This window comes from Saimiri boliviensis, chromosome 8 (assembly GCF_048565385.1).
Source record: "Saimiri boliviensis isolate mSaiBol1 chromosome 8, mSaiBol1.pri, whole genome shotgun sequence".
Classification (NCBI taxonomy): domain Eukaryota; kingdom Metazoa; phylum Chordata; class Mammalia; order Primates; family Cebidae; genus Saimiri; species Saimiri boliviensis.
In genome coordinates, this window is record NC_133456.1 from 18,159,110 (window position 1) to 18,172,023 (window position 12,914).

The 12,914-nt window shown below is 39.3% G+C and overlaps 1 protein-coding gene across 2 annotated transcripts in view; it reads right to left on the minus strand.

The window, feature by feature from the left end:
- The window catches only part of SNRK (SNF related kinase), a 71,168-nt gene that overhangs the window by 4,089 nt on the left and 54,165 nt on the right, over positions 1 to 12,914 (minus strand). For both annotated transcript variants that reach the window (XM_039477469.1, XM_074404023.1), the window contains exons 4-6: positions 11,305 to 11,446; positions 6,428 to 6,640; positions 3,773 to 3,907 (exon numbers count right to left, since the gene is read on the minus strand). In XM_039477469.1, coding sequence (XP_039333403.1) covers positions 3,773 to 3,907; positions 6,428 to 6,640; positions 11,305 to 11,446 — 490 coding nt within the window. The remainder of the gene's footprint in view (positions 1 to 3,772; positions 3,908 to 6,427; positions 6,641 to 11,304; positions 11,447 to 12,914) is intronic.

Here is a 12,914-nt window from a genome sequence, read left to right on the forward strand (position 1 = left end):
GTATTACAAGATTAACATTTTTAAAAAGTACAATAGAGGTTATTGGCAAAGAAAAACCTGAACACCACACGTCTTGCTCCTTTGGTTCTTAGAGCAGGCGTCCCCAGACTACGGCCCTCGGGCAGCATGTGGCCCCCTGAGGCCATTTATCTGCCCCTCCTACCCCTCGCCACACTTCAGGAAGGGGCACCTCTTTCATTGGTGGTCAGTGAGAGGAGCACAGTATGTGGTGGCCCTCCAACGGTCTGAGGGACAGTGAACTGGCCCCCTGTGTAAAAAGTTTGGGGATGCCTGTCTTAGATCATAACCTTTAAAGGTGAATTATTACAAATAAAATTCACCTGAAATTTCCAGGGCTCCTGATTTTAACATGGGGTAAGAACTTGGTGTTTATTAAAAAAAAAATGGAAACAGTTTAATGCGTCTGGAGAGAAACAAAAGCTATATGTACAACAACACGTATACATCATGCAAAATCATATGAAAATATCTTCTCCAATTAAAAAACTCACTAAGTTAAATATAAATATCTATCTTTTGAGACAGGGTCTCACTCTGTTACTCAGGCTGGAGTGCAAGGGCATGAATGCAGCTCACTGCAGCCTCAATCCTCTGGGATCAAGCAGTTCTCCCACCTCAGCCTCTTGAGTAGCTGGGACCACAGATGTACACCACTGTGCCAGCCTTAAATAAGCATATTTTTAAATGCCCATGAACAGCAAAACTTGCCACTATTTAAACTTTCATTTTACCTCCCAACCTGGAGTTGCCCAAGTAACAATAATACTGCTTGGTAGCCAAAGATGAATTTTTAAAATGAGGCTCTCTAGCTGCTTTCTAAATAAACATCTCTGAATTGTCAACTATCCTCTCTCCCCTGGGGTACAGTGATATAGTTATAATAATAAAGCAGGAACAAAATTTTACCAGTGGCCACTGCATGTGGAGTATCTTCTAGACTTGCTATGTGCAAATTTTCTTTTGTTTTGCACAGGTTCTCCTTTAATAAAATAAACCTGTCATTAAAAAATTTAAATTTGAAGCTAAGAAGCAGTACTCCCTGAAGTGGTCATAACCACACAATGACTAACACTGTGTGGTCATGTACTGTTTCTGGGTTAACTTCTTGGTTTTCCATTCCAGAACTATCTGGCGGCAGTCTATCAGATGCCTGCCCTGCTATCTGGCTCCTCCCTAGAGAGTTCCAACAGTGTGTCCTCGGCTCTCCAGAGCAGGCTGGAGAAGAGTCTCTGCAGTCTGCATACAGCCCCAGACACAGTCAGTCATAAGAGTTCTCACTCTGAAATAAATCTAAATGCCTAGGCCCCTCTCTCAGACCTCATGTTCTTCCATACGAACATACTGGGGCAGCCCTACATTTATTCATATTTTTAATGAAGTTAATGCTACTATATCTGAAACAGAATCTGTTCTAGAATTTAAGAAACTTTAAGCTACTTGATTTGACAACTCCCAATACCACTCTAGCTCACTGCTGCAGGATCCTATCTGTACCAACACCACTCCTTTGAGCTAAGACATATTTTATACCTACATTTCTGAGATGGCATCTGGGTCTTCATTCTCTAGTGGAGTCCCTGTGTTCTTACTCAATTCCAGATCTAGGACTCTGCCTCTGGACTCCAGAACCTGCAGGCCAATCCCTGTTTCTTTCTGCCTACCAATCTGCTTGTGAAAATACCCAGCCCAGCTAGGAGGCTGGATATCAGTCTCCTGTTAACCACCCATCTCAACCGGCCTGTCACCAATTCTTCTAGACGACCCACTGGCCACACAGCATGTATCTGTTCTTTGCGGCTGTGGCTTTCACTGGCCTGACCCTTCCTCCATCCTTGCCCAGCCAGCTGCCATTATAAATACAGTCTCCTGACTCAGTTCGGGTTTCTACCTTCCAGGTCATTCTGACCACAAGGCATATCCAGCAATGGAACCATGGGAGGTCCAGGGTCTTGTCAATAAAGTTACAGGGACAACAAAGAGAAGACAAGTCAGGAGACATCACTCTGCCAGTGGACCCTGTGCCATAGGAAAAAAGGCACTCAAAGCTTCTCCACTCTAGAGTCCTTATGACCACGGCAAAAGGAAAACAGCTCAGAAAGTTCTGGTATTTAAAAAAAAATTTTTTTTTTTTTAATTTTTGTAAAGGAAGGGTCTATATGTTGCCCAGGCTAGCCATGAACTCCTGGGTTCAAGGAATCTTCCTGCCTTGGCATCCCAAAGGGTTGAACCACTGTGCCTGGCCTAGTATTTCTTTATAGCTAATGCTGGTCTCATATATACGATCAGCTTTAGACTGAGTTCTGGTATGTTTCACTGAACAGAAGAGAGTTCAAATCTAAATATTCTCTCCTCCGGACACCTGGTGGTAGCTCCAGTCTTGGTGCACCTGGCGAGTAGTGATGATCTGCGTTAGGGTTACTCTTTCTTGCCAGGGAGCTCAGGTCAGGACTAGGTTGACCATAACCTCTGAGCATCAGTCTATAGTTTATCTCATCCCCAAGAATCCCCTCACTCCCTGAGTTCAGTCCTTTTCTAAGCAGACACTAGACAGTGCGCCTAGTTTTTATTACAGAGGAATACATTCAAGATACGAATAAAGTTACTAAATTCATGTTCTAGTTAAATTAGACTTCCAAATCTTTACTCTTTGGTAAGCTGGGAATGTTGTCCTCTCTCTACTCTGCGACTCCACCCAAGCAACGAAGTGCACATGGCGAGCCAACTGCAAGTAACTTAAAATGGAAATGGCTTTCTTATCTTTTACAATCATGTTATTATTCACAATAATATTCACACACATATATTCCCGTATATTTGAGGTACACACAAATTTACTCAGAATCAGGAGCACTCTTCTATTATTGAACTACAGTTCCATGGGTTACCTTATCTGAATGCATAAAGATAAATTAGAAATACATTTCATAATGATAATGAAAAAAAGTAAACCCTTTCCATGCTTTGATTTTAAGTAGAAAGTTACTCTTGCAGGAAAAAAAACGAAGTGAGAAGGTTGGGGGAAGGCGGGGAAGGAGGAGAGAGGTGAGGAAGAAAAGGCCTGGAGAGCAGCAGGTTCATGACTTTATTGGATGATGGTGGTAAAATATTCCCGGCAATGACAGCAAACATACAGATCCCTGATCTAAGTGCTTTACATATATTAATTCATCATCCCTCTCCACAGCCCCACGACGTAAATAGCATTGTTACTTTTGTTTTACAGATAGGGCAGCTAAGTCAGAGAGAGGTTAAGCAACCTCCCAAGGTCAAGCAGCTAATAAATCAACTAGCTAATGTGATTATCCAATCCCAGAAATGCTGAGAGAACATTGTGACATAGCAATACTCTATTTAATTTTAAAAATTACTTCAGATAACTGAGGGAAAATTCAGTCTTGTTCCTAGAATGAAAACTAAAGAAAATAACAATTAATACATGTTGGATTTGGAAGAATTTAATGAAAATAACTGGCAAGACACTGGCTTAAGGCTGCTTCTCCAAACATGTTTTCCTGACCATGCCAACAGACACAGCGCCATCCCCACTGAGCCCAGGAGGGGTCGGCATCCCTGATGATGAGGAAACCCAGACGTTCTTATACACCCAAAGAGCCCATGTGTGGCCTCTCCAATGAGGCTGTCATCACTGTTTGTGCTTTCTTGCCCCAAAGAGTTAGGAAGCATTAAAAAAAAAAAAGTTCACTATTTCAAAATGTTAACTTACTAAAATCAGTGAAGATTTTTTTCTCACCTAAACTGGGCCTTGATGTTGCTCGGGCTTGCAGATCTGGTCTGTATTTCTTTCTCTTGCTTTTCTCTCAGGATCCTTTCAGCCAGCAGGAAGTATGTGGCTGTGATATGGTTATACCTGTTGGTTTCCAGGGCTCTGAGGAAAACAAGGTGAGAGCAAACGTCAGCCACATCAGGAGGTTTTTTACAAGAAGCAGAATTGATTTTTAAAAGTAATGCAAGTTAAATTCAATGGCTGGAATCTTTAAAATTATGCAAAAATGCAAACCAGAAAAAAAAACAAACTAGTCGTAATTTAGGTCACTCTTGAAATTCTAAAAACAACTGCATAAATATGTTCATATTTTTATGAACATTTTTCATAAATGAAAGAAAAATCCAAAATGCTAACAGCAGCTGAGTTAGACGTCAGTTTTAGATCCATAAGATAATGCGTGCACGCATTATTCGAAATGAATTTGTGTGTAGTGTTTGTATTTGTTCAGGTGGCTTACTTGCTTCCACTAGAAGTATGAAATGAAGACAAGGTAGGTCTATGTTACATGAATGTGCAGTGAAGTACTAGTATCAGTCAAAAAAATTAGAAAATGTTTTTATTTTCACATTCCCTCTGCATTTACTGGCAATTTAGGCACTACACAATTATTAAAGAAATTGAAAGCATGTCATCATCAATCACTTTGAATAAAATCAATGTATTCATTCATCCATTTAAAAAGTAATGCTCACCAAGTACCTAGTCTGGCTAGGCATGGTGCTGGGACACAAGGCCCAACAAGGACCACAGCCTTGCCCACTCTTTTGTAGCTGGCCTGTCATGGGATATACTGGGAGCATGCTTTGGGACAGATACCACAAGCCCAGGAAAACTTGCTATAGTTACTGAAAATACACAGTGAACACTTAGGAAAGGAGCAACAGCAGAGACCTCATTTTTCAAAATGTACACTGGGGTCACAACTAATGGGGACAAGGCAGGGCAGGGCAGGCTGAGGCATGAGATTCCAAAGGACGTGCTCAAGGTGAAATTCAAGGGTAGAATGATTTCTTAGAGCGGTTTCTTCAGCAAAGTACTGAATATAGGAGTTGGCTTCAGTTTAGAAATGTGTTGTAAGAGAAATGTGTGTTGGAACTCAGGAGTCACCCTCAGAACAAGCAGCTACTCATGATGTGAGCAGCAAGCATGGAGTGAGGCTAGCCGAGGGAACAGCAAGACTGGCTCCCCCAGCTCCTGATACACTTGGGAAACCAGCTAACTGGAAAACTGGAGTCACCTGAACCATTTAAACTGTACTACTTTTTGGATTTATAATTAAATAGTTCCAGATGACACTACTTCAAGTATATATATATGCATTCAAGCTAAGAACATAAGGCCAATTTCAGAGAGATACAAACAGCCTTTTACCCACTCAAAAGTGAAAAATCATTTTCTACACATTCCTAAAGTGAGTGTTTGCAGCAGAAACAGCAAGTGTCCCATCTTCTCCACGTTTAGGTCATTTAAGTAGCTATGAGTCAATACTGTAAAGAATCATAATACACTTGGAAACTTACAGAAATTTGTACTTAAACCAAAATTAAGAACCTGGGTTTATTTTTATCTACCTTTCTTTCCAGTAATGTAAAACACCCTAAAGACATATGTCCTTTATGCAGACATTGCCTTTCTCAGGGATCAGAGCCTCCAAGTGGGTGTGTGTGTGGCAGAGGACACACGGCAGGAATCTGCAAGTCCAGCCCACAGGCTTCTCTTTCCCCAAGTCAGGGCACTGGATCAGATCCCGAAAAGAACGTCCTGAGGGGAACCCCTTTTTTGCCTCCTAGAGCAAACTCTCTTTCCAACACACCCAAATGTTTCGTTCAACACATTAAGTAACTTTTGACCTTTAATTTGTGGAAATATTCCTTATTTTTACAGTCAGGACCTCTTATAGAAATTAATCATTATTAGAACAAGGCAAATGCATCTTTCTGCTGTATTATCTTTGATTCCAAACTGTTTATTAAAAACTGGCTTTGGTTTTAAAGGATATAATTAACAACTTGTATGTAACTCGCAGGCTCCAGGTGGCTGCAGCAGGGGCTCTCAAGGGCCACATAATAAATATTTCAGGCTTTGTGGGCCATGTGGTCTCTCCCGCAACCACTCTGCCATTATAGCACAATGCATCCATTGACAATACTTAAATGAATGGGCACGGCTGTGGCCCAATAAAACTTCATTTATAAAAATGTGTGGCTGGCACCATTTACCAACTCCTGATTTAGAGGACTCTAAGCATGTGTCACTGTCCTGTTCTCCCTCCTCACTGTGGGGACCAGAAGGAGACCGAGGAATGAGAATAGTGCTACAGATAAGGTATATACTGGGATACAAAACAAGCTGTTTCATTCTACTCCTATAGAAAGGGAAAAAGGCCACAACACTCACTGACACCACCCAGCAATGGCTTACTTGTTTGCTAGTATAAAAACCAAAACATCAAAAAACCTATGTGTCAGGCACTGGGCAAAGAACTTTAGCAATAAATGACACAACTCTTGCCAACCAGGAACTCTATTATGCAGGTGTCGAAAGGCTGTGTTAAGTAGGGAGAGCTCATTCCAAGAATCCTAAACCTGTGGCCCTCTGTACTGCTGGACATTGACGTACTCTACAATGGCGTCTCGATCCGCTATGTCCCCAAGCACCATGCGCTGAATGATGCTGTTGTGCTCCTCTTCTGAGAGATTTTTGTATGACACGAGGGGAATGTTATACTTTGTGGCTGGTGAAGGGTCCACTCCCTGAAGCCAAGGATGATTTTCAATCTCTTCTAAAGAAGCCCTTCTCTTGGGATCTCTCTGCAGCATCCGTGTGATCAGGCTGGAAAGGAAGGTAAGTCCACTGTTAAAGCAAACTGCTTGCAAGGATTAGCAATGGTGGATCATTTTATTAATAAAAATTATTTTCTATACTTATACCATCAATTAAATTGGGTGTACTAGTGGTGGCAGTGGAGCAGATGGGAATAATAGAAATTTAGTGCTGCTGTAGTCACAAAATAAAAAATCCTAACTTCCAAGTATACTGATAAGCCAAATGCACAAATAAGAGCTCCCTACCATCCAGATTTAACTACAGGTATCAACACTGTTCTTGAATTAACTGCTGGCTTAGCGACATACCAGAATCAAATTCAATAATCAGCAATGACATACAGAATCGAGTATACAAGCCCACTTCTGTTTCAGAAAAAAATGAATGATGTTTCTGATGCAAACAACTAAAACACCATGTAATATATTTTTAGGAAAACATTTTATTTAAAAGCACCATGTTGGCAGAATAAATAACATTCAGCAACTAAAAATGAAGTAAAAGTAGAACCCTTAAAAAGTGAATGACAAAGCTGGCCTTTGGCCTGTTTCTGCTTCAGCTTTACAGGCTATGTTGGGTGCATATAACAGAATATAATGTATAAGGCCTAGTAGACAGTACAACTAGATCCCTTGCAAAGACCTAGGACTCCAGTTTTGGTGTGAGAGTAAATGAAAAATGAGAAACGACTTAGAACTTCTAACTATAAGTCTGTGTTCCAAGCTAATGATATCTGTGTGGTACACACAGAGAAGTCACTTTACAGTGGTTTCAGCTGGAAGCACTCCTGGGCAACTAGTAAGGAAATAAATATACAAATCCTTCTTGTAGGAATGTAACTTAAAACCAGCCTCAAATGATTCCTCAAATAATACTACAAAGAATATCAGTCAAAAACACAAAAGAAACAAGGTACCAACAGCAAGATCTAGGAAACATAAGCAAAATCAGAATGCAAATAATTTAGATACTGAAATTTTTAGACACGAAATGTAACTGTGTTAAATATGTTTAAGACATGAAAGAGAAGCTTGAAAATAATATAACCAGAAAACTAACAATGATACTATATACTGTAAACAAAACCACTATACAAAAAATTACTTGGCAGTTTTGAGAAAAACTAGGGCTTCTAAAAATGAAAAATAATCATTGTAACTACAAAACAAAAATCAAGAAATCAATTTTAAAAATTAGACAGAGAATTCATGAAAGATAAAATTAAGGAAATAATTGTATCGGTAGACTGAGATAGTAAATATAAAACAGGTGGTAAAAGAGGAGGACAGGGTGAAAGTATCTAACATATATCTAATCATAATTACAGAGGGAAATGACAAAATGAGGAAGAAACTCTATTTGAAAAGATAATGGCTAAGAATTTTCCAAATTCATCAAAGAGCACAAATCCTGAACCACTAAGCCTAACATATCCTAAACACAACAAACAGAAAATCTTAAAGCAGCCTAAGTGAAGACAGGACACCTATGTGGAGACAACATGATAATAACACGGACAGCTGACTTCTCAACAGCAATGGCAGACGCCAGAAGACAGTGGAATAGTATCTTCCATGAGCTGAGAGAAAATAACTATCAATCTAGAATTCTATACTCAATGAAACTGTCTTTTAGGAGCATACATAACATGAAGACATTCCAAATAACTGAGAGTTTATCTCCAACACATACTCATCAAAACAAATTCTAAAGAATTTAATTTTGACAGAATAGTGTGATACCACTTGAAAGGGTAAACAGTTTCTGTCAAGCACCTGGGTAAACATAAGCAGTTTTTAACTGTGTAGAATGATAATCATATCTACTTTGTGGCATTTGAAAAAGTTATTAAAATATTGGATGGTAGTTAAAATATTCTAAAGATTTTGTGTTGTTCAAAAAGAGAATAAAGAGGTTGGGTGCAGCGCCTCATGCCTGTCATTGCAGCACTTTGGAAGGCTGAGCCAGGAGGACTGCTCGAGCCCAGGAGTCTCAGACCAGCCTGGGCAACATCGTGAGAAGCCGTATGATAGTCAAATGAAGGGAAAAAGAAAAACCTTGGCAGGGCGTAGTGGCTCATGCCTATAATCCCAGCACTTTGAGAGGCAGAGGTTAGAGGATCTCTTGAGACCAGGAGTTCAAGAACAGCCTGGATAACATAGTGAGACCCAGTTTCTACAAAAAGTTTAAAAAGTAGCCAGGCATGGTGGCACTCACCTATAGTCTATAGTCCTAGCTACTCAGGAGGCTGAGGCAGGACAGTCACTTGAGCCCAGGAGCTGGAGGCTGCAGTGAGCTATGTATGATTGTACCACTGTATTCTAGCCTGAGCAACAAAGCAACACCCTGTCTAAGAAAAGAAAGAGAGGGAGGGAAGGAAGGAGGGAGGGAGGATGGAGTGAGGGAGTAAGGGGAAGGAGGGTAGAAGGTGGGGAGGAAATGGAGGAAGGAAGGGCGAGAGAGAGGGGAGGAAAGGGAGGGTGAAGGGAGGGGAGGGAAGAAGGAAGGAAGAGAGAAGGGAGGGGAGGAGAGAGGAGGGGAGGAAAGAGGAGAGGAGTGGAGAGGAGGAAAAGAGAAAAGGAATCCTCCATCCCACAAAAATTAGTTGGGTGTGGTGGTGCGTGCCTATCTATAGTCCTAGCTACTCGGGAGGCTGAGCAAGAAAACTGCTTGAACCCAAGAGGCAGAGGTTGCAGTGAACTGAGATTGCACTACTACACTCCTGCCTGGTGACAGAGCAAGACTCTGTTTAAAAAAAAAAAATCATTCTATGCTATCTAATTTTAGCCACACCAGTCTTCTTTTGGTTACCATTTGTGTGCTATACAGTTTCCCTTTTTTTAACTTTAAACTTTCCATTGTTCTGGTTTTAAATACATCTTTTTACAACCAGCTGGAGCTGAGTTTTTCTTTAATCCCATCTGATCATTTTTGTGTTTTAATGGAGAGTTTATTCCATTTACATTTATTGTACTCACTGATAGATTGTAGATCTATTTATGCCATCTTTTTGTATGTTTTATGTTTGTCCTACTTCAGTTTTTTTTTTCTTTTTACCTTTTGTGCCCCAAAGTGCTGGGATTACAGGTGTAAGCCACTGCATCCAGCTGATTATTTTAAATAATTACTGGGGCCTGGCACAGTGGTTTACGCCTGTAATTCCAGCACTTTGGGAAGCTGAGGTGGGCAGATCACAAGGTCAGGAGTTCAAGAGCAGCCTGACCAACACAGTGAAATCCCGTCTCTACTAAAAATACAAAAATTAGCCGGGTGTGGTGGCATGTGCCTGTAATCCCACCTACTCCAGAGGCTGAGGCAGGAGAAATGCTTGAACCCAAGAGGTGAAGGTTGCGGTGAGCCAAGATTATGCCACTGCCCTTCAACCTGGGCAACAGAGCAACCCTCTGTCTCAAAAAAAAAAAAAAAAAAAAAAATCCTTTTAGGAGGGAGACACAGACAGCTACTAAGATACTAGGAACTGTTCTATTAAGCTAGATAATGCATACATAGGTACTCATTTTATTATATAATTATTTGAATGATATATATCAATATAAAAATAAGCTTTTCTTTTCTGTAGAAGCTGTGGAAATATTCCTTGAATTACAACATGAATTACAAACATCCAACATGCTGACAACATATGCCCACAGACAACTGCCCAGCTTCCTGGAGTACAGAATAGTAACAGTAATGTGATAAAAATAATCATCATCAATATTTAGTTTACTATGTGCTAATGACCGAGCTAAGAGCTTTACACATATTAATTCATTTAATTTTCACAATAACCCTATATGGTAGGTTCTACCACTCTGACATCATTAGTAAAGTGAGAAGTCAATATTTGAATCCAGAGTTTGAATACCTAAGTTAAAACATCCACCTGAGATGGAGCTATTTAGAGAAAAAATTCCTCAAGCAGTCGGATTTCATTCTTATGAGTTGAGAGGAGAAACTGAAAACTGTTTATATGGTAAAGTCCTTTAAATAGTGGCTATAAGCTAAACTGAGCTCATTTAAAAATGTCACTTACAATGCCAATGAAATACTGAACTTCCAACAGTTCTATTCCATTATTATATTTGTCACTACATATATCATAGTACTATGTACTACTTTAAACTCCAAATAATCAACCTGAGTATACTTTTTGTTGCTGGCTTCCCATAACCAAAACAGCTCTTTAGTCAACTGGCAGGAGATCTGTGTGAACAAAATTGTAAGACATACTATGTAAATCCTGAAATAGTGTGTTGATGGTCTATTCAGGAAAGAAAATGCCCCTAACTCTTCTCTGCAGCTTAAAACAATTCCAGGTGGTCTTGCTTTTTGCTCATGCAGAGAAAGGTAGTTCCCATGGTATTTCTTCATTTCAAATGAAATCACCACCACTCCTGGAGGTTGAAGAGGCAGGTAATAGATTTCTTGAATAAGAAATAGATGAGTATATTTTGTACTCCAATATTAAATTTCAGATCACATCTGGGGGCTAATCTCCTCCTCACCACTCTTAAAACAGCAGAAATATTAAATTCAAAACTTAAAATGAACCCAGATGCTTGAATCTTTGAAGTCCTCTCAAATTTTCTTGACATATTAATGGAATTAAACACTTCTGGTTTTAATCTGAGTCCTTAAGGTTTCCACATACTTTTTTTTTTACTTACTCTTTACATTCTTTTGACACATGGGATGGTACTGTATATTTGCAATCCATGATCATTGTCAGTGTTTCACTGTCATTGGCTTCTTGAAAGGGTGGCTGCCCACACACCAACATGAAAAGGATCACTCCCAGACTCCAAATATCTAGAAATCAAAGACATACTTTTAAATACTGTACTAATTAGAAAACCAAAAACATTAAAAGCAGAAGTGGGCTAACAAAATTATTTTATCTTGAGCAGTCAAAAGCATTTACATCTCAAAGTACAAACATCCATGAAGGAAAAGAAGCCCCAGTATGGCAGGGAAGGTGTCTGAAATTTATATGTACAATTTATATTGTACATATAAAATTTATATGTACAATAAATTTTACTAAGGATAATCTGATGGAAAGACACCTTCCTCACTGTTTTTATAGCAAGTGCTAGTACACAGTGAATGGTCAGTGCATGTTCAATAAAGCCTTTGTTAATAGCAATAACATCAACTGACAGTACCTATCCAGGTGCCCAAGCCAACAGACAACACATTGCTTGAAGTAAAACTAAGATATTAATACTCCGAGACCTGAAAAGAATTTTGCCTAAGGTCACAATTATCTCAAGTTGTTCTTTACCCTTTAATGCTAGTGAGGTAACCAGGTGATATAACTCATGGTCATTTTATAGACAAGAAAATTAAAGCTCAAGGAGGAAAGAAACATGGCCATCAATATAGTCAATCAGGAAAAAGTCTGGTTACGTATTACTCCAGAGGATGAAACTAGGACTGAAGGTATAAGTAACCAGGAGGCACACTTCCGCTTAATAATGGGGACTACTCCATGGAGCCATTACAATACTGGAAAAGGTAGTGAGTTATCCATCACTAAAAGTATTCCAGCAAAGGCGGGGCAAACATCTGTCTAAAATTCTGCATAAGGCATTTCTGTACCAATGGTAAGACTAGCCTAGCTGATGTCTAAGGACCTCCCAACTCTAGCATTAGACCAATTCTGACAGTAACAACTCCTTACCTCTTTCATCATTAAATGAAAAGTAAACCTATCAATCATATGGGAAAATGATCTTCTGTTCAGACAAAAACAAATTTTTAAGATGAAAAGGACTTAGGAAGGGCATCACGAATCATTCATTCATTCCAGAAACTAAAGAACAAACATGATAATATAAATATTCACATAATAAGAAACCAATTCAAGAAGCATTCTAAACCACAAACGGCTTAAAAGAGAATGAAAGGGCAGGTCACATGGCCTTTGTCATCACATCTGTTAACACTCAACTGCTGTTTCCATTTGAACTTAAAACACCCAAAATAATGTAGGTTCCATGTTATTTTCCAAGAGAATTAAAACTTAATAAAATATATTTTTCTTGGTTCAAACTACACAAAGATTGGCAACAAAGGCAGAAACCCAAAAGTTACACACAATGTGATTTTTTTATATGTACAATAAATTTTATTAAGGATACTCTGATGGAAATTAAGGAAACATGAAAAAAAATAGACTGAAATTAAACATTTACATAAATGAAGATGAAAGAGATCTAAGGATCATTCAGTCCAAACCCTTGGCTCTGCAGTATCCCTGAGAGGTCTGACATTG